Raw genomic sequence first — 23,178 nt, forward strand, 5'->3', positions numbered from 1 at the left:
CCTGCATGGAGCCTGCTTCTCCCTCTGCCTGTGTCTCTGCCTTTCTCTCTCTCTGTGTCTCTCATGAATAAATAAATAAAATCTTAAAAAAATAAAAGGGGAAGGTTGGAAAATGAACTTGGTTACATCAACTGAATGCCAAGAAAGCCATGGAGAGATGTACAAGAGAATACCTCTTACAGAATAGAAAGAGGGGGACCTCTGGGAATTGGCAACCTTCTGGGAATTAAGTGCCAGTTATGTCCTGGACCAATTATCGGTGCTTTTCCTCAAGACAATTTTTTCTTTTTTAGAAAATTGTATTTATTTATTTTAGAGAGAAGGAGAGAGACCGTGCGAGTGGGGTGAGGGGCAGAGGGCGAGAATCTTAAGCAGACTCCTTGCTGAACCCAGAGCCTGATGCAGGGCTTGATCTCACAACCCATGAGATCATGACATGAACCAAAACCAAGAGTCAGAAGCTCAATGGACGGAGCCACCCAGGTGCCCCTAAAGACTATTTAAAGCAGCAACCTTGGCAACAAGCATGGCCAGATTTGATCCCAGACTCCTCTTCTTAGTGAGGGCTCTTGTCAAATCACTTAACTTCCATGAATCTTATCTTTCTTTTCTGAAAAGTGAGGATAATTATATCTACTTCACAGGGTAATGTAAGGATTAAATGAGGTAATCTGATATAAGTAAAGAACTGTTCTTTTCCCATCCCTCTAACAATACCAATATGCGTTCCTTAGAAGTGGTTTGCGCTGGTTAAGTGCCGGGACTCTGGAATCAGATTTGTTAGGTCATGGCTCTCTCACTTACCAGCTGTGTGACCTTGGACAAGTTACTTGACCTCTCTGTGCTTCACGTTCATAACACGTAAAATGATGATCTTGAGAGTACTTTCCCCATAAAGTTGTTATGAGGATTAGAAGTTTAACGTATGAAGTGTTTAGGATAGCACTTTGGCACACAGGAAACATGTGAAAGTGTCAGCTCAAAATGTGCAACGGTTTGGATTCTTTCTAGCAGTGACTCATTTTGTCTTAGGTTATGTGCACATAACGGGGTGGGAAGATATGGTAACAGTTATGCCAGCTGGGGGCTAAGTTTCTTGTAATTCTGTTTGGGGCAACGCTGCCTGCTGTGAACAGGGGGTGGTGGTAGTTGGCCTTCCAGCTAAGGTTGTGGATGGTTGCAGGGCTTTCTGGGTGAGAGCCTTGCAGGGCCCGCAGCCAGCCGGTCTCGCATCCAGCCTTTGTGACTGATACTGGGCAAATGAACATTTCTGTTTCTTCCCTTGTGAAATGGGCAATTTTTTCTTTTTTCTTTTTTTTTTTTTGCCTCTGGGGTGGTGTGCCTGTAACATGCGGTAATTTACCTGCAGCCCATGTAGCCTGCACCCAGCACGGAGCTGAGGGGTGACCATGATCACATCAAATCTATGTAGAGCAGCTGGGCCCTCGGGGCTCGTAGCGGGGAGAACAGAGGGCAGCTAGGGGTGGGCCCTTCCTGCCTGCCTGAGCTCGGCCTGGGTAAGACGAAGACGAAGCAAGGTCTTATTTGTGCAACGGAATGACTGCGGAGGTCCCCCCTGGACCCTGCCCCCCCCCCCCCCCCAGGCAGAGACCCCATCCTTTCCAATTTTAGGATCCAGTCATTTCCGTCCGAGCGGGCGTCTCCGGGCTGGGCCGTTAGCAGCGGTGGGCGGGGACAAGCCCCACACCTGGCCTGACACCTGCCGCCGCGCCGGTGGCCCCAGGGCTGCGGCCGTCCCCGCCCGGGAACGCGCCTCCCGTCGCTTCCCCGCGGCCCCGGCGGCCGCGCAGTAGCCCCCGCCCCGGTCGCCGCTGCCGGCGTCCCCCGAACGCGCTCCCCTCCCCCCGTTTCGGGGACGTTGGCCGCGGCTGACATTTAAAGGAAATAAACAGGGACTGTAGGAACCGGCAGGTCCTCCGCGCGCGGGGAAGCCGGCGGCCGTGCGCGGCGACGAGCGCCTGTCGGGGCTGCCAGGGCGGCTGCCGCTCGGTCTCGCCGGGCTGCGGCTGCGGCTGCGGCTGCGGCTGCGGTCGGGGTCGGGGTCGGGCTGCGGCTGCGGCTGCGGGCGGGGCGGGCGGGGCGGCGGCGGGGGACCGCGCGGGGGCAGCCGGGCGGGGGCGCATCTCCGCCAGCAGCGAGGCCGCGGGGCCCCGAGGGGCGCGGGGCGCGGGCGGCGCAGACAAAGAGGCGGGCTGGGCCCGGCCGCCGCCGCTCGGCCCCCGCCCCCCGCCCTCGCCGTCGCCGTCGCCCTAGCCGCGGGGGCCCCGACAGACAGCGCCCCTCCCGGTGCCGGCGGCGGGGGGCGGGGGCGGGGGCGGGGGCGGGGGCGGCGGGGCCCCGAGGTGCGCGCGGCGGGCGAGGCGGGGCGGGCGGGGCGGGCGGGGGCGCGAGGGGCGGCGCGCGGGGCGGGGGCGCGGCCGGGACACGTGTGGCGGCGGCGGGCGGGGCGGGGGCCGGGGCGCCCGGGGCTTTAAGAAGGTGCGGAGCGGGGCGGGCGCTTTCCCAGGCCCGGCCGAGGGGCGTCGCGCGGCGGCGGCGGCGGCGGCGGCGGCGGAGGGAGGCGCAGGCGGAGGCGCAGGCGGCGGCGGAGGCGGACGACGCGCTCCGGCTCCGCAGCCCGGGCCGCTCCCCCGCGGCCGCCAGAAAGTTTGCGGGCCGCGGCCTCGCGCGGAACTTGCCGGCGGGGCCGCCCCGAGCCCGCCCCTCCCCGCGGGGCCGCCGGCGGCATGGAGCGCAGCTGGGCCCCGCGGACGTGGCTCGTGGCGCTGCTGCTCGGGGCGACGCTGAGGGCGCGCGCGGCGGGCCCCTCGCCGGGCTCCTCGCCGGGCTCCGCGCCGGGCCCCTGGCCGCGCTCCTCGCCGCGCTTCTCGCCCTTCTTCTTCCTGTGCACGCACCACGGGGAGCTGGCCGGGGACGGGGAGCAGGGCGAGGTGCTCATCTCCCTGCACCTCGCGGGCAACCCCACCTACTACGTGCCGGGGCAGGAGTACCACGGTAGGTAGCGCCCGCGCCGCCTCCCCGCCGCCTCCCCGCCGCGCCCCGCGCCCCGCGCCCCGCGCCCCGCGGCCGCCGCGCCGCGAAGTTGCCGGACCCCGCGGCGACCCGGGGCAGCGCCCTCCGCCCCCGGACCTTTGTCCTGGCGCCGGGCCGGCCGGTGACCGAGGGGCGCGCCCGTCCCCGCCGCGAAGTTCCCGCCGCCCGACCCACAGCGGACGGGTCCCCGCCGCGTCCCGAACACGCGGGTTTAAGGGGACAGAGAGACAGAGAGAGAGGAAAAAAGATTCCTCTTACTTGGAACGTGCTGCTTGTTGTCAAAAGTGATCTCTGTGTTGTTTATTGATGACTTTGTCTTTTATCTGCACAGCTTTGATTTCCAGGTAAGGGCTGCAAGCCCCTTATGGTGCAAAGGTGCCTTTTTCTTTCTTTCTTTCTTTCTTTTTTTTAAAAGGGTCGTTGCGGAGTCCTTCATCAAAATCAGACGCCGCGGAAGTCTACTATAGCTCCAAGAAATACGATTTTACGTGATGCCTGTATTTTGACTGTTTTAAGCCAGCACCTCGAGGATGTGGGGGAAATGAGATATTGTCCATTTTCTGTAATTTCCCCCTGGCGCTCCTGAAGATCGCGCCTCCGTGGTGCTTCTAACGGTGTGGCAGGCACTATTTGATTAGAATTTCAAGGCAAAAATACCTGCACCCAACCAAATAGAGACCATTGCCTAGTGATCTCATGTTGTAGTTTCGATGTCTTGTAGGCTCCTAACAGTTATTGACATAGCGGGAGATAATCCACCGAGCAGCTGGCATTTCAGATAAACATGCATGTACGAATGATAAGAGTCCTTAAGTTTTCTGTTTTCTTAAAAAAAAAAACAACCCACCTTCAAGTCTGCTTTAAAATGTTTTACGTCAATAAATGCTTTCTAGAGGTCTAGAATCGTGCTCTTACAACTTTCTTGTGCGTGATGGCAGACTTGTCTGTAAAGTAGGAGTCGAATTCAGGGGGAATTTTAGACTTTGAAAAATTAATTTTCTGTAACGAATCCCTTCCTTAATAAAGTGTTTCTCTCACTCCCTTCCCAAGAATGTTCTGGCATTTTTCTCTGATATCTCGAGAATCTTTAAGTGGAAAGACCAGCCAATATGATGGCAACCCAGACCTAACCCAAAGACTGATTGATTGAGCCTGTCACTTGGTGTGACCCTTAGCAGAGGTGCTCGCCTGTCATTAGTTCTAAGTGAGAGTGGTAGGTAAGTGAGCCAAAGCTGGGATAAAAGGTATGATTGTCAGGTAGTGATGGAAGACCAGGATGTTAATACAAAGCTTTGTTATTGGGGTTTTCCCCCCTCTGTTTTCCGCATCCTTTGGAAGGTGCTGGCATAGAAAACTTAATACTAAAATATGACATAGCCTTTGCTTTTGCTCTAAAGCTAGAAAATAGAAGTCAGCCAGAGACTGACCATAATCACATCCCTAAGTCTGAAAAAGAATGAGTGCTAGAGAGTGAGAAAACAGTGTAATACTTCAAGTTGGACATTGTGGGGGAAGCTTCAATTTCTACCTCATTTCTGCCATCAGAAAAGGTAGAGGAATTTTATTATGCAGCTTCAAGAAGTTCAGATTATTATAAACTTTGAGAATCATTAATGTCATATTTTTAAAAAAAGATTTTATTTATTCATGAGAGGGACACACACACACAGAGGCAGAGACAAGAGGGAGAAGCAGGCTCCACGCAGGGAGCCTGACGTGGGACTTGATCCCGGGGCTCCAGGATCACGTCCTGAGGCTGAAGGAGGCGCTAAACCGTTACATCAAACACTTAGATTTTTAAAAAGATTTTATTTATTTATTTATTCAAGAGACCCAGAGAGAGGCAGAGACACAGGCAGAGGGAGAAGCAGGCTCCCTGTGGGGAGCTCAATGCAAGACTGGATCCCTGGACTCGGGATCACGACGGAGCCAAGGCAGATGCTCGACCACTGAGCCACCCAGGTGTCCCAAACACTTAGATTTGAAACTGCCTGTAGCTTCAGGCCTTCAGTAAGAGTTTTTCCCTGTAAAATGTTCTACAGGTAGAAGAATTGTTTAAAAATGAAATGATGCTTCCTTGTGTGTCTTCTTTTTTAGACTTTTAAAAATTAAGGTTAAAATTATATAGCATCTTTAGGAATTGAACTGATGAGGGGGAAAACTTAATATACATTTCTGGTTGGCTCAACATATATGAGACCAAAATAGCAGATCATTCAAAATTTTTTGAAGCTCAGAAATCTGTAAAATATTAGCTTCAGGTTTTGTTTCTCACCTTCTCAATCTTTAAAGGTAGCTATTATGTCAGGAAAAATCAGTCTTATTGATGATTTACATCGAACTCATCATTTGGAGGAATGATGTTTGGGTGGAGGTGATGGTTGTCACTTTTTTACCTAAGAGAATGCATCGAGATGGAAGAGGTGTGTACAAGGGCCCCTAACACAGACGTTACTGTGGGTCAGACTATGTCAGCTGCCCTCGGAGACTTGTGCTGTGTGACTGAGCTCAGGATGTGAAATGCAGAGGCAGAAATCACTCTAGTATAAGCGTGGTTCAAAATTACAGGTCTCTGTATGTGTAATCTTTATGCAAAGATCTTATTGAACATTTTTTGGGATGCCTTGGTGGTTCAGTCGGTTAAGTGTCTCCCTTCAGCTCAGGTCATGATCCTGGGGTCCTGGGTTTGGAGCCCTGCAGCATTGGGCTCTCTGCTTGGTGAAGAGTCTGCTTCGCCCTTTCTTTCTGCCCCTCCCCCCATGCTCTCTCTTTCTTTCAAATAAACAAATAAAATTTTAAAGAAAAAAATCTTTCGAAAAACAAAAATATAATACTAAAGAATTTGAAGCTTGCATGTCTAACAGAGTTGTCATATTTCCAACATTAAGTAGTCTACCTATGTATTTGCAGTTTGGGCAACTCTATAAACAGTGCATGATTACTTCTACTAGTTTTCATCTTTTAATTAAAGTATGTCACTCGTTATCTCTGTTTTCATCTGCTTATATCATTCATTCATTCATTCATGCATTCATTCATGAGAGAGTGGGGTGGGGGGAGAATCTTAAGCAGGCTACATGCCCAGCACAGAGACCGGCACAGGGCTCAATCTCACATCCCTGAATTCATGACTTGAGCTGAAATCAAGAGTTAGATGTTTACCCGACTGAGCACCCTCATCTTCTTACATCTTTTAAATTCTGTTGTCTGACTTTCTTCAGATGGCATCATTAGTCACAGTGAACTGTGGTGTCCTTGCATGCATATACCACATTGTAGAAGCTCAGCAGAAAGAGATCTTGCATATATCATGTTGAATTGGAAAGGTCCCAGGATCAAAACGAACCTACTTTCCTTCTTTCCTTCCTTCCTTCCTTCCTTCCTTCCTTCCTTCCTTCCTTCCTTCCTTCCTTCCTTCCAGGATTTACTGTTTTTGCACAAGTCGCAAAATATGGTCAGTTTCCACAATATGATTTCCAGGACCAAACCTAATTTTTTTTTTTTTTAGAAGTTTGTGAATAATGGGCAGATAGGAAATAGAAACCTAGTTGGTCTAGCCGGGTGGCCATTTCTCCTTGCTAACCAAGCCTGGCAATTCTCTGCTCCTTCTCCTAGGAACCAGGGTGGTATTGTGAAACATGCAAAGGTCGAGTTGATGTCTGCACCTTTCCCTTCCCTTGATAATCCCTTTTCCTCCCCCTCAACCTCAGGTTTCTACCTATCCTTTTTTTTTTTTTTTTTTTGTTTACAACTTCCTCCCCCAGCTGATTTGTGGAGACTGTGACTCATCAATACTAAATTTTCCCACAGTCTTAATTACACTGGTAGAAAAATATTTTTCCTTTTTCTTTTTGTTTGGAAGAATTTTAAGCATCACCAAGCAGGCAGGTAATATATTTTGGGATAGAAAGACTTTTAGAAATCCCTGAAATCATGTATTAAGAACCTACCTGCTCACAAGATTGGCTTTACTCAGTCACCATCAGAGAGGAGAGGTCAGACATTAGAAAAAGCATCTATGAAAGCCAAGCATAGGTAAATGAGTCTGGAAAGTGTCTGAGCTCGGGTAACACAATTTATCTGAGTCCCGAAATAGGCTAGAGTCCCTATCATTAAGGGGGCGTGAGGTGAAAGGAAGTGTTCCCTTATAGTGAAAAAATATTCTAAAATATTGAGGGAAAAATTGTCTTAAGCAGAACTGAATTAGTGATATGGTGTAATGCTTAATAGGGGGATTGTATTGTATTTTGTAAATGCAGTAGCACTGTTGGTACGTCTTGCATGCTATGTTTCCATTCCATTATTTATTTAATTGTGTTGTGGGGTGATTGGGAAAATCAATTTCTACTGCTAAAACAGCATTTACAAAAAAAAATACATAATTGGGCAAAGAGCACTTTGTTATAACAGTCACCGATATTACTATTATTAATACATGTGTTCTGGAATCAACGGTTGCTACTTAAAAATCACTGTTTGAAGGCAGTGCAATGTAGTGACCTTTCAAATATAGGAATGATATATATATATATGTCAGGCATAATTTTTGGTAATATACTCCAGATAAAATTCCTTTCAAAGAAATGATTTTATCATCTGATTTAAAGTAATCTGATGTTGCTAAGGTAACTATTGTTTGATCAGGTGTGTAGGTATTTGCCCTTTACCTGTCTCCTGATTCCAGAATCAGCACATTTAAACTCTTAGGATAATTTGTCAGATGCAATTTATAAGTGAACTGCAGCTGTGTCCTACTTGTATGTGACTGTGAAAATTGACCATTTTAAAGCATTTTGCTCTACTTGTTATATATTTCATCTCACTCTCTACAATTTATTTCACACATGTTTTACTGATGTGGTTCAAATTGTTTCTTAAATCATATAAATCTTGCCTTAATATATATTCCCCTTGTGAGATTCGATTCCAACTGTAAACTTAAATCGGGTCTTAGACTCATAATTGAAAACACCTCATTTAGGCACATATTCATACTTTACTCATAGTACATTACTAGAAATTATTTGATTAGAGTATTACCCTCCAATTTTTATGAATCTTTATTTTAAACTGTTATTTTTGTTTTCATTATAAATGTTAAAGAATGAAATAAAGTTGCATAATTGTAATCATACATTTTTGACAGAACTTACTCCCATAGATTTTTCTTTTCACCTTTAAAAAGTAGGTGATAGGTATTGTAACAAGATTTTAAAGCCCATACAATTGACTTTGAAATTTTTTGCCAAATTAGGGGCTCAGCCAGTAGAGTATATGGCTCATGATCTCAGGTCTTAAAAAAAAAAAAAAAAGAAAATTTTTAATAAATTAGTTCATTCAAAAGAATAGATATGAAAGCCTTTTTGATTTATTTTTTCCTCCCTGGAATTGATCAACTTTATAGAATGACCTGGGAACCTTACATTATCAATTATTTAGAATGTGTTGCATATTAAGCCATAATTGTTCTTTTGATTATTTCAAAAGGCACTCACTATGTCTTTAATGTTAACAGATGGTTCCTTAGTATTTCAAATAGCCTTTACATTTGAAAAGCATAAATAGAGTAATCAGTACTTTTTGAACGTTGGCATTTTAAAAATTGTATACTCACACAAAATATAAAGTTCAAAAAAATTTAAGTTCTTCGTGTAATATAAAAATAGCAAAAATGGATGGCCCTATACTCTGTCAGGAAGAGAAGAAAGGTGGAATGCACTCTGTTAGAATGGCAGGTTCATTATCAACAAAAAGAAATGGTTTGGGCTTCGTCTGAGGCATGACATAAACACATATAAAAAGAGAAACTCATTTATCTAAATATTTTGGTTTCAAGAAACGTTTGATTAACCCATCCCACTTATTATTTAGAGTCATTTGTTAAATAACCAAACTGCATAATTTCAGTCTTAAGCAAAAGGTATTAAAAACATATTTTCAGAAATTGAGTTTTCAAATGTGAAGATTTCTTAATGACTGCCCAAATTCAGGAATGGTGTATTTAAAAAAAAAAAATGATTCTTGGCTGTCCAGTAATTCCCCATGAGGTGATTTTACTTTGGTTTCAGATGTATAGCTCAGAGAGTGATTTTCACCACAGTATCTCAATGATACTCATGCCCATCTCAATGAAGGGAAGAAAGCTTCTAAAGGATTGAATGCTGTGCCTATGGGTTTAGCAATTATTTCTAAGATGTGCTCTGCTAAAACTATACATATTTTTTCCTTCTTTATTCAATCCCATGTAGGAACCAATATAGCAGCAGATGGGGGGATGTGTGGAAGGATCAGTACAAATGTACAGATGTCGATTTGTGGCTTAAGGCAGCTCTAATCACTCAAAAAACAAAGTGAAGGTAATTAGGTAGCTTTTGAATGCTGCAAAGATGTAGTTATAGGAACTCTGATGTTCCAGAGTAAACACTGAAACCCAGCTTATCTTTTGATACTAAATTATCTTAGAATAATAAAATTATCCTAAGGAGGAAAAAACTTTATTTAGAAAGCAGAATAAATTAAATTTTATTGATTAAAAGATTCTTTGCAACTAGAGAAGAACTCATTAGTGTTTGCCATTGATGTATGCTGGTCCCCACACACCAAGTAACATGGGGCCATGAGCATAGTTGACCAGTCACTGCTACATTCACCACTGAAATTGACTTTTTCTGCCTTTTCTGCTAAGCCTGCTCTCCTTCCATCTGTATCTCACCTGCTCTGTCCCCCTTGGTCCCTTTCTTCTTCCCGCTAAATTTTCTCATCCTCTTTCCTCCTCCTCCTACCGTGTTGCAGGTCTTTGCTTTCCCTGCTTTACAACTCTCTTCTCTTGTGCGTTCTGTTCTTTCTCTTTTTTCTCTTTTCCTTCTTCCCTTCAGATTTTCTGTCACTATCTCAATTTTTCACTCCATTGTCAGTAACATGAAAAATATCAGTAGATTTATATCAATTATTGTACTCATTGGGTATCTGAAATCATAGAAGCGGATGGGTAGACTTTTATATTATTCTCTTAAAAACTTAATATTATGTTTCTGTGACATGCATTTGCCCTTCAAAAAAAAATCTGGGTTAATTACTCCTAAAAGAAAAGCAGGACCTTCCTCCTCCACTGTAAAGTGTTTCAGAAAAACTTTCTGGTCTGTAGCAGTTTGATCCTGAGTTGGCCTCTTTCTCCACTGCCCCTTATTTGGTCAGACTGCAGATTCTGAAGTTTACGCACAGAAGCATTTGTACACATTGGGAGGGGAATTTACATTAATTAGAAAACTGCATGCACAATTGACTTGAATCTAAAAGACAGCTCTATCTGGATACATCTGAATGCTTGAATGCAAAGAATCTCTTGTAGTAAACTGATGAAGGACTTTCTCTATCATCACCTCAACAACCTCAAGTCATCTCTTTAACTTGCTGGTCTCACTTCCAAGGCTCATAAGTGCAGTTGTGTAGGTATGAAATAAAGATGCCATCTTATCTGGTTGCTGGCACATAGGTCAAAAAGTGGGGTGGGGGCCTTGGTATAAAACAAACACTAGATTGGAGATGTGTTGCTCTGGGGTAAGTACCATGGTCTTTCTTGAGCAAGATCTATTTTATTGTTTGTGCCATTCAACGATACGTTGGCTGAGAGTTATTACACTAAAAAAGAATAATCCAGGGAGGTATAGGCATGTGTGTATACAGTGGCAAGAGTTCAAGCTTTGGCAGCAGAGAGACCTGCATTTGTGTCCTTTCTCTGCCGCTTATTAATTGTGTGCCTTCAGCAGGTTACCTATCAAGTCTTAGTTTTCTGATTGTAATGCAGAAATAATTATATTCATATTTCAAGATTGCAATCATCAAGTAAGATTATGCATATAAGGCACCTGGCACACAATAGGTGCATTTTAGATGGTAGGTTAACATCTGATACAATCACCCAACATTAGATAAGGGTATTTAAAGTGCTGTATATCAACTAGGAGCCATTTACCCATGGATTTTGTGCCTTGTCAATATGTGGAAGATTTCAAGAGAAATTTGAAATTTGGTTATTGAGGAGAGTCATAAAAGTAAAAAAAAAAAAAAAATCAGCTCATCAATATGTATGATCAGAAAGTGCTTCCCAGCCAAAATAATATGACTTGCCTAGAATTAAGAGAATGGTTCTAGTACAATCCAAACTTTTATTGATTTGGCCCATTTCTAACTTAAACCTTCCTGTTCCTGAATTGAGTATTTTTCTTTATTTGGTGGTCATAATATTGACCAAACTTTGTGTATTTAAGTGTAGTCTGGGAGATATGCCAAGATAAGTAAATATTTACATCAGTTTAATGTATTTTGTCAATCCTATAATATATATGTCTACAACCAATGTAAAATATTTTTAAAATACAAAACTATTCAGTTTAATGTATTTTGTCAATCCTGTAACATATATGTCTACAACCAATGTAAAATATTTTTAAAATACAAAACTATTTTTAAAACAGCCAATCTAAAACTGAGAGAAATTGGTTTTGATAGTGAACCCAGAGCTCAATAGGTCCTCAGGGACTGGTAGAGGAAACTTAGATCCATAAGTGGTTAAGTGGTGAAGTAGAAGGTCACTTCACTTACAATTTAAAAAAAAATATTGTCAGGATAAAGGCTTTGGCTGTCCACTGAAGCAAAGTTTTTTTTTTTTTTCTTTTAAGCAAAGTTTTTAGGCAAGTGACTATTAGCAGGTTGTTTGGGAGCATGAAGTTAGATGATCACAATGGCAGATTCCAGCATCTAGGAAAACTTCTCTGGCCAACTCATGTCAACTGAGCTGGTTGTCCTCTTCTTCTACAGACAGTAGCAGAGGAAGATTGTTGTTCCTAGGCTCCATAGTGCCCATGATGTCACATACATTGATTGTTGTCTATCTAGCCATTACTGAAACTCTCTTTCTTTACTGATTTTGTTGAGAACAACTATGGATCCAGTTAAAAATACCTCCAAGGCTCCCTTGCCATATAATTTAGTAAGTTGAACTGGAAGTCTACCAAATGGGGTCTTTAGAAAGATGATTGATAAAATCAATAAAGGTGATTTTTAGAAAGACTTAGCAAATAGTTGGTTTTTGTTTACTCTTACCACGTTCTTCTAGCCATGGTGTGGTACAACCATCTTGTGACCTTGAGGGTGATGGTCACATGGTAAGAGTGTACGAGGAATTTAGGGGAGCCTTGATCTTTATTTTTTATGTTGAGAGAGAGCGCGAGAGACAGAGCAAGAGCATGTACACATGGTAGGGAAGGGGTAGAGGGAGAGGGAGAGAATCTTAAGCAGACTCCATGCCTGGTGCAGAGACCAACATGGGGCTCTATTTCACAACCCTGAAATAAGATTTGAGCCAAAATCAAGAATTGGATGCTTAACTGACCAAGCCACGCAGGTGCCTCAAGAAGGAGCCTTTGTCTTTATTTGTACCTTTGACCAACTATCCCAGCCCTCTTCTGGATTTCTTGTATCTTAAGTAAAATTAATCAGGTTCCTATTATGTGCAGGTAAATAATTATTTACTCTAAATGCCCAGATGACCCAATTTACATTCTTTTTTAGGCTGGTCACAATTCTTTTTTTTTTTTTTAAGATTTTATTTATTTATTAGAGAGAACAAAGAGGGGGAGGAGCAGAGGGACAGCGAGAAGCAGGCTCCCCACTGAGCAGCGAGCTAATGCTGGGCCCCATCCCAGGACCCTGGGATCATGACTTGAGCTGAAGGCAGTGCTTAACCGACTGAGCCACCCAGGCACCCCAGTCACAATTCTTGTATCAAGTTCTAAATTTCTCTGGTCCTTGCATAGAATTACTTTTGGCCCCTTTGATGGAGCTAGGATGTTAACTAAGACACTTTTGATAATACATTTAAAAAATATTCCTCAAGGTATGCTACTTCTGCAGGTAGCAAAAATAGTACATTTTATGTTAACTTTTTAGTAATGCTTTGAGAAGTTAACCTGTCCCTGACCTCCAATTTCTAAAGTTTCTTATAACTGACAGCTTATGCTATTTAGTTTCCTTCCCCAAACTTTGTTTCCTGACAATCCTTTCTCTCTAAAATGTACTATCACCGTATATAAATCCTGTTGACATTTAAAATACCTAGATGTATGACATGGTTGTAAATGTGAGCTCTGCCCCAACCTTAACCTTGTTTGTTATGTCTGGCTCAGCTTCTAGGACCAAATCCAACATTGTTATTTCTCTTGCTTGCTTCTGTGTTGACAGAGGAAACAGGCATTTCAGTCTCACCTTTAGGAACATGTCATCTTTTCATGTAGGCCACCTTTGTTATGAATGTTGAAATATCCTATGATCATAGCTCCAGTTCTTTTCTTACTTCCTTTTCTCACAGAAACACTTCCTGCATTCTTATGCTGAAAAAAAAAAAAAAGTCCTATGTCTAGTGTTTGTGATGGAGGAGTATACAGAAATTAGTCGGTGTTAGTCTCTTTTAGAAAAAGTGGGTTCACATTCCCATTCCAAGCACTGATACTATCAAAAATTTAAGAAGGCTACTGAAGGACTTAGAAATAAGAGCAACATATTAGCAGCAAATCCTAAAGTAGTACTTAGTGTGTGCTAGACACTGATCTAAAATCTTTACACATATTAATTCATGTAATTTTCACATCAACTTTATGAGGTAGGGACTATTATCCTCCTTTTATGGATATAGAAGCTGAGTCCCAGAGAGGTATGTCTTTTGCCCAAGATTTCAGAGCTATTAGGCAGGAGTACTCCGTTGGTCTTGCTCTAGCTGGAATGCATTTCTTTGTAGAAATGACACTTATTTCAGGAAAGGGATAATAAGAAATAATAAAAGACATGCCAAGAAAGAGAAAACAACAGTAAAAGCCAATTTTGTTATTTAATATGAATATTGCAAACTTAAACCAGAAGGGTGATATCCATGCCAAGCAAAGTCAGAATTTCAGTCCTAAATAGTCATTGACTAAGACATTATTATTATCTTCCAGAGAAAGCAGGTAGCAGAGATATCACTTAGTATATACTGTTGATCTGAAAGAGTTAACATGCCTTCAAAGTATGATGACAAAAATATAGAAAAGTGATTTGCAGATTTTGTTCACATTTATTTTTAGCATCTTGATGAACGTAATTTCTATTAAGATTTTAAAGTAGGTAGGAAGTTTGTTCTCTAATAGAAGTTTGTTCACTAATAGAATTAAGTAGAACCAGAATGTAAGAGGAATACAAGAGGAGAATTTTAAACTTAGGCAGGGAGACATTTAAAATTTTTTTCTCTAAAGTTCATGTACTGGTAATATATCTCTTCCTTCAGGAAATTTCTGATGTGTTACCAGTCTGCAGGTACAGCCTGTGGATTGAGTGATGCAGCACACCCTGAGTCCCGGTGACAACCCCGAGCTCTCTGCAGAGTCTGAGCCGCTCAGTACCCAAAGATCTGCTCACACGGAGATATTGACACCAGTAACATCATGTTTACTTTGCACTTGGCTATGTAGGGTTATTTTTTGTACATAGATCCAATCTTTAAAAAGCCTACTTTCTGTTGAGGTCATTTGAATAAGTAAAAAAGAGCAACTGCCAAAGATCTTCTTCTGCCCTTACTCACAAATAATTCACCTTCTGCCACAGAGTGCAGAGGTCAGCACTCTGGCTATGTGGCAACCAGGTGAGTGTGACACATGAGGGATTGCAAAGCCATCAGTGTGTAGTGCTGAGAAGCAGGGGCTGCACTTGCCTTGTACTTATGTTAGTAATGCAAATATTTTCTGATTTGTCACCATCATAGTTTATGTCAAAGTTTGCCTTCAGATCTAAACTGAGATCCATTGACCCATGGTGGAAACTAAATCAGAGAGAGGAGGACAGATTCGCAGAAGAGTTTCCTGCTTGGGACCCACCGAGGTTCTCAGAGGACATGAAGGGAGGCCCATGCTTTTACTAAGAGGGAAAGATTTGCCTCACTGGGTTTTAATGAAAGGACAGTGGCTTTTATAAAGATATTACCAAAGAATGTAGAGAAGGTCCACATGTAGATGTTTCCTTTTCTCAGGTGGGACAAACCAGATCGTTTCTCCTTTTAGCTTTCCCCGGGGAGTTGTGTGGAGTTGTAGCCCTACTGGGCGAATCTGGGAACCTCAAGTGTGGGTAAGAAGGCATAAGACTGCTTTTCCTGGTGATCTGCCCTGATGCGGGCATTAAACCTTTTAGAATATTTCTCCCAAACACAAATGGTTGATGTCAGCCTTTTGACAGAAATTGTGAGGCAGACACTTCAATTCCAAATACATTGTGAAATATTTTAAACATATAGAAAACTACAGTCAATGAAAATTCAAAATTGGTATCACTAATGAGTACCCAAGGGATACCTATCTATATTCACTGAAGTAAAGTGTAAATGTTCTGGAGATCAAGCTCTTCACAATTAAAATAATACTCACTGGTTTGACCTGAATTGCTGGATGATTTTTTGCTTGTTCAAACAAGTTGGTCCTATCCACACTATACCAGTTGTTCCCAAGCATGAAAACCATGGGAGCCTTGCAGAATAGGGAAAGAACAGGAAATCTTTGAGTGAGGCACATACTTGGTTGCCATCCTAATGAAACAACCATTAGAAAAACAAAATCCACTACTTTGATTAAAGACAAATAAATGTTTCCAATGAATAAAAAGAATGTTTCTCATTAGAAATGTTTGCCAGTGATACAAACATTTACAATCAGAATTTAAGAATGGTTATTAGAACATTACCAAATAAAATAATTTGTTAAGCTTTTATTTTGGCAATATAATCGCAGCCCCTAAACCTTCATTTTTACTTATGTTGGAAAATGGACCCGACTTGAAAATTGATAAGTTTTATTAGCTATCAGAGAGTTTGGAGAGTGGTGGGTATACCAGAGTAATCTAGTTGCCAGCCACAGACACCTGCTCTGGCTAGTTTGGGCTAAAGGTATTTGTTTATAGAAGGTGGGTTAACTTGCAGAATGGAAGGAAAATCCAAATGTCAGAAATGATGATAGTACATCCAGGAGGAGGGAGTGGTCAATTGCTAAAGGAATTGAGATAGTAAGGACCATGATTTTCTGACTTTTCTGATATTTCTGGATTTTTTTTTTTTTTAAATTGGGGGCTTTTTTGTCTCTACAGTTAGGATGGATCCTCTTCAACTCCTCTTCTTTCTGTGTCACTGAATTCTGATGCCTGGGACCATACGTCTCATTGGCTTACCTGAGGTGTGGCCATTGCACTTGGATGGCTGTTGAGCGGGAGGGGTATCTTTCCAAAGAAAAGGGAGTGGGTGTGGGACAGGCAAAACACGAGATAACTGCCACAGTACTCAGTATATTTGTTTAAGAAAAAAAGGTGTGGAATGACCTCTGGGATAGTAAATGTGCTGTTAAGAGCACAGGCCATGCAGAGAAGCAATGTTCTCCGGGGATGCTGTGGCATCCTTCATCAAATGTGAAGAGTTTAGTGATTTTGAGGAGGGGTGGAGGGGGTAGATTTAGCCTAATAGTGATTTATCATGTTTCTGTAGCTCTGTGAACATGTCTAATTCTTTTCTGAAAGCTGCACAGTGTGGTACAGACTACCTATACTTGTACAAGAAACCCAGCATCTGGGCACCTGGGTAGCTCAGTGGTTGAGCATCTGCCTTTGGCTCAGGTTGTGATACCAGTGTCCTGGGATCGAGTCCCACATCGGGCTCCCCCCAGGGAGCCTGCTTCTCTCTCTGCCTGTGTCTCTGCCTCTCTCTCACTGTGTCTCTCATAAAAATAAAAAATCTAAAAAAAAAAAAAGAAAGAAAGAAAGAAAAAAAAAAACAAGAAAAGAAACAAGGAAAAAACCCAGCTTCTCTGGGGTGTGTATGCTTCTCTTCACGTCACACCCCCAGGATCACCCCCATGACCTGCAAGGCAACATCAGAGGTAAATGAATGAGTACATGCCTCTCCTTTCATGCATCAATATAGACAAACCACCTCTGGATTCATTAGGAAGATGTCAGAGAGCTTCTCTCAGTCCTCAGCAGCCAGGACCAAAGCACCATTGTCATGGTTCATCACCCACTTCTCCTTGATACACTTTTATCATTTGGGATTTCACCCTTTCCTAGTTTCTCCTTCCCTCCCTGGCTGCCCCTTCTCATCCTTTGCTGTGCCTTCCTTTCCTCCCTGACTCCGTAGTACTGGGGCACTCAGCTCTGTTCTTTCTTCCTTTTCTCTTTTTCATCTGTCCCATCTCCCTAAGGATACCACCTATCGTGATGCTTTAAAGGCCATCTACATGCTAGTGACTCCCACACGACTCTGAACTCCTGTGTCTTACTCCCCATTCAGCATCTCCACTTGGATGTCGGTTGGCATCTCACACTTAATGTGCTCCTCCACATCCTGCCACCCAAAAGGTAGCTCCTCCTTGAGTCTCCTCAGTTTCATTATTGCCACGTGGGGCCTTAGAGTTATTCAGTCCCCAGACCTTCTTTCTCTACATCTTACCTCTGATCCATCCCAGAGCCCTACTGGTTTTCCATTAAGACTCACTCAGTAGCTGCCATGGCCACGACCTCTCACCTGGATTATGGCAGGCCCTTAATCACTTGCGTGCTTCAGGGCTTGCTCACCTTCATTCGAATCTTGAAACGGCAGCCAGAGTGATCCAGCTTAAGCCAAGATTGTGTCGTTCCTCTGCTCCATACCTATGACAGCTGGTCCATTCCGCCAAGTTGCCTGAACAGCTGTGGTCTGCTTCTGTTTTCCCAGTGACCCATCAGCTTCTCATTTTTACCAACAAAGTTGCCTAAATTTGAATGAGAAATTCTATCATAATTCTGTCCATCCCTTTCGTTGCTTCCTATGTCTCTCTGAGAAAGAAAGAAAGTCTTGGCCTGTATGGCCTGTAAGGCCCTAGAGCATGTGGCTCCCCTGTTACTTTTCTGACTTCCTATCTTACCTTCCCCTGAAACCATTAAAGACTCTCTTTTGTTCTTCAAACACATATGGGCTCGAGCTCATCTCAAGACTTTTGAATTTGCTGTTCCCCTGTTTGGCATGCTGTTCCCTGGATAGGTCCATGCTTCCTCCCTTCCTGACTCAGGTCCAGATTTAAATGTCACCTTCTCAGTGAGGCCTTCCTGACCATGCTTTTACCACTGTGGCCTCCATTCTCCCTCTAATTGCTTTGTTTTCCTTCATTGCTGCTATCATCCTCTAACATTTTATTCTTTACTTTGCTTTCTGTATACCATCAGTATAATGTCTTTAAGCTCCACCAAGATAAGGATTTTTGTCTGTTTTGTTTGCTGCTCTATTGCTAGTGCCTAGAATTGTGCCTGGCATATAGCAGACACTTTAAACATTTTGATTTAATGAATCAATGAGTGAAAATAGCACTTGGGAACCCTGTCTAATCTCAGTTATAGTTAAAACTGTCTTAGGAAAGTGGTAATTCAAAAGTAAATAAGGCAATCAAGAAGATTATTTATAAAGAATTTGTGAGTATAATTCTACATTTTGGCCTTTTGAATCCATGATAACAATGTTTAAGAAATCTGAAAACCATGTCTGTACTTTCCCACCCTCCAAACTTACAAAATTCTCATGACTTTTGTGAGACCATGCAATGCTATTTATAGTAGTCTGTTGGATTGGCTTTGCTTTAACTATATGTTAGCATATCCAAAAAAAGTTCTCATAGCAATTAGTGACTGCAATTATTAATAGAAACTATAATAGACTTTAAGCTCTTATTCCCAGAAGCTCCTCTGTGCTGCACCATAAATAAATTTGAAGCAATTTTGATGAATGGGTAGCGAGTTTGTATTTAAATTTTCATCTGAATGGGAATAAATAATGGGAAGAACAGAGACGAAAATAACTTGGTCCCATACTCAACGGATATGTAATAACCTTATAGAAAAACACACACACAAAACCCTCAAATTTCTCAAAAGATTGAATCTTTTAAGAGAAATCTATTTGGGTAATAGTGATGAGTATATGAAGGGAATAGCAGCTGAGGATTCTGGATCTTCAGTTACTGATACACTATATGTTGAAAGGATCAGAGGTTCCAAGCTTGTAGAGGTCAACATGAATGTTTTCAGGTGTTGATAGTAAGAATTGTTCAAGTCCTTATAGATAAGGTTAAAAAAGAAATTTCCCACTCTATTTTTAACGTTTGGATACACTATGAGCCTTTCAAACCAGAGGAGACTTAAACCTTTGGGAGTTCTGTGATGGAGCACATAAGCTCTGGAGACTGGCTGGCTTCATTCTTGGACTTTGCATTTTCAAACTGTGTGGCCTTGAGCATGTGACCTCACTTCTCTATGTGTCAGTTTTATATTTTGAAAAATAGTGATGATACTACCCGTCTCATAGGTTTGTTATGAAATGTCAATGAGATGGTACATATAAAGAGCAACACAATGGCACAGAAAATAATGTTAGATATTATTATTGTTATTGCAGTATACTTTCTAATTTTTATCCCTGTGATTAAATAGATCTATCCTTACAATAATAGGATTTATAAATTTTTTCTCTTATTCTCTTAATATTTATGTGATCATTGACATTTTTCAAAAAACTTTAATGACTGCATAATATTCTGTTGTTTGCTTGTAGCATAATTTATAAATTTGTATGTTTGACATTTTTGGCAGAATCATTTTGTTTTCAATGATATAGACACTATGATGAATACCTTGCAGTTCTTTCAAATTTTGGCAAAATGCTTTCCCCCAGGTTGTGGTCTTATTTTTATTATTTCATGAAATTTTATATGTAGATTATATAAGTAAATTTATAAAAACAGATATATCTATCTTTTGTGCTTGGAGGGTCTTTTCCTACTTAGAGACTAAGAAAACAATCATATAAATATTTTCCCAATTTAATTATATTTTAACTAGTGGATTATAGTAACTTGCATGCATTGCTAAGTGTGTTGATCTCGTTTGTTTATGCTTCTTTTCATGTGGGGCAAGTGGCTCCCCTAGATCCACAGAGACACTCTTTGTTGTTAGAGTAACTTTCTGCCATTACCTGTTTTGTCTTAGCTGCTGTCAGAAATGCCCTGGAAAGGCTGTCCTATGCATCACATGGGCTTAATTACTGCTACTGATTACAGTGGCTGAGTGCAAATGCCTGGTGCCTTTACTAAAGCCTTCAGGGGATCTTTACTGCTTTTAGCAGAGTCTATTTCACTTTCCTGCACATAATTTTTTTGGGGGATTCTAATATTCTCAATTGTGAAACACCAAGGGATCAGAGAAACTGCTGACATCATGAATGCATGCTTTTGCTGATGGTACCTGTTTTGGGTTGCCAATCTTAAAACATTTCTATCTAATCTTATAGCACATGTATATTGTTTTATACCCACATACCTTAGCAGTATATAAGGCATCTACCCGTTTATCAGAGAAAAGATTAATAAGCCAGAAAGTAAACATAATAGAAATGCAAACTGTACAGGTTTCTCATTCTTTCCAGTTTAGCTCTCAAACTCCGCCTGTTGCTCTCAACCCCTACTGTGTTTTGTAAGCCTCTGTCTGATGGTGATGGTATATCTCATCATGGCCTTCTCTTCTCCTAAATCTAGTGATATCAAACTTAAGGAATCCTAAATGGATGACTGCACTGTCTGTTCGAAATAGAAGTCAGGTGACCAATATCAGTCGTTGTGACGTGGAATCTGCCCATACTTCACCTCAGTCTGGTCGCTGCTTCTCAGTGGGATAGTGCTGTACCTCTTTGCCCTGTAATTCTAAGAAATACTCAGTGGGAAAATTTTTTGAACTTTAGCTGTGAGGTCCAGTGAAATCCTCTGGACTGAACCCTTCAGCTAATCTCTAAATCTGATCTCTTGTAAGCAATCTACGTTTTTATCCACATATATACATGCATAAAGGAATGGGCTCAAACTATACCTGCCAAATCCTTTTCTCGTTTTTCTGTTTTAGAGTTCCTCTTTTTCATATTGAACTGAAAAAATCACTGTTAATATTAGTAAATCCTTTGTAATGTATTTTACAAATATTTTCCCCCAATTGGTCCTTTATCTTTTGATTTTTATGTAGTCAAACCCATTAGTTGTTTCCTTTATACAGAGCAAGGATGATAACAGTGGTAGAAGGGTGTCCAGAATCAGACATGCCTGGATTCTAATCCTGGATCTGCAATTTTTTTTAATATAGTTTATTCTAGTTATTTGTGGTAGTTACGCTCTATAAAGTCTCTGCAAACACTGAGCAAACACTAAACCATTGTTCCTAGAGGAAATATAGAGTTAGATTTCCATGAGCCTCTGGTCACATTTTCATCAATTGATTAATACACAACCTTGTTTTATGTGTGTTTCTATTTAAAGGTACCTCATTTAACATATATTGTTGATTCATTAACATTGAACTCATGGCTCACAACACTAGAATTCATGCATGAATGTACTTTCTTCATAAGGCACCTCATAGCTTTTTTATACTTAAGGACTGTAGGCAGCACTTTAGTACCATTGTTGGGTGACTATTTTTAATTTTTAAAAGATTTTACTTATTTATTCATGGGAGACACAGAGAGAGGTAGAGACATAGGCAGAGGGAGAAGCAGGCTCCATGCAGGGACTCCATCCTCGGACCAGCATCAAGCCTAGACACTCAACCACTGAGCCACCCAGGAGTCCCTTAAATAGTGAAATCACCAACAAAAAGCAGAAACATGTGAAAAAAAGGAGCACTAAATAGATCTTGAAAAGAACACTTGTTTACGATATAAGAACAGAAATAGGAAGGCAGAGTGTTGCCTTGTCTGAGCTTGGCTGGGAATGTGTGTGTCAGATGACTAAGTTTTGGCCATCCTGTACATGTCCGTGAATGACTATGAAAGCATCTTGAGTCTTGATTTGGATTTGGGGGTTACACATACATTTTAACAAGTAGGGGAATTAAGGGATCATGAAAAATGAGGATTGGCTGTATTCACTGCTAAGGCCCATTTTTTTTCTGTGTAAAAGAAAAACTGACATTAAAATGATATGAGAGGAGCACGTGGGTAGTTAGTTAACAGTCTTCCTTAGGCTTGGGTTGTGATCCCAGGGTCCTGGGATCTAGTCCCACATCAGGCTCCCTGCTCAGTGGGGAGCCTGCTTCTCCCTCTGCCTCTGCTGCTCCCCCTGCTTGTGCTCTCTCATTCTCTCTGCCAAATAAATAAAATCTCTTAAAAAATATTAAGATGATATGACAATAAAAAGGATAATGTATGTTTGGTGTATAGTAAGCTGGTTGATGTTAGCCGTGATTGCTGTATGGTTTCTGCCGTTAGTATTATGTATAGAAAAAAATGTCACAAATGCTCAGATTACAAAAACATCTTATATCCTTTCTCCTAGTACTTTAAAAATGTTTAGTTTTTGCGTTAAACTCTCAAATTCATTTGGAATTCATTCTAAGAAGAATGGTACTGATCTAATTTTTTCCTGTATGTCTGCCAGTATTATTTATTGAATAGAACGTTTTTCTCCTGCTAATTCTTAACTATTCTTTAGTATAAGTGTTGGCCATTTTTAACACATAGGAAAATGATACTGATTTTTGTATATTTTATATGTAGGCATCTTCTTGAACTCCAAATTTTTTTAACTCCAAATATTTTTCCAAATATTTTGGGGGATTGATTTTCCCCTATTTTTAGGAAGCATTTTTAAGGCATTTGAAAATGAATAGAGCAGGATGGAGGAAGAAGGTAGAAGGTAGATTGTATACAAACCAGAAAGGAGTCAAAACAAGTTAATTTTACATCTTGCTGGTTAACATTTATTTACAACAGGTCAGTAGGGCAAAAATAGTACATTGATATTTTAGAACACTTGAATGGAAGAAGTTTCAAAACCTTAGCTTACTACTCTTACAGGCCTTTTGTGCGTGCAAATGCCTTCATTTTGTGGATGGAAAAACCAGGATGGTAGGAATACTCACAACAGATGAGATAGCAAAAACTGAGCTCTCATTACTGTGTGCAGGGCCCTTCTCTAAACCCTTTGTGGAATTAGCTTATTTATTCTTATGAGAACTTCATGGGGTAGATACTAGTATTATTCCCACTTTACAGTT

General features: G+C 41.7%; 1 protein-coding gene across 1 annotated transcript in view; it reads left to right on the forward strand.

Moving 5' to 3' along the window:
* Positions 1-2,552: 2,552 nt before the first annotated feature.
* Positions 2,553-23,178, forward strand: part of RELN (reelin) — a 477,996-nt gene continuing 457,370 nt past the window's right edge. The window contains 1 exon segment of the mRNA XM_041722153.1: positions 2,553-3,015. Within this exon segment, the coding sequence (XP_041578087.1) occupies positions 2,748-3,015 (268 nt within the window). The 5' untranslated portion in view covers positions 2,553-2,747.

This window comes from Vulpes lagopus, chromosome 11 (genome assembly GCF_018345385.1).
Source record: "Vulpes lagopus strain Blue_001 chromosome 11, ASM1834538v1, whole genome shotgun sequence".
NCBI lineage: Eukaryota > Metazoa > Chordata > Mammalia > Carnivora > Canidae > Vulpes > Vulpes lagopus.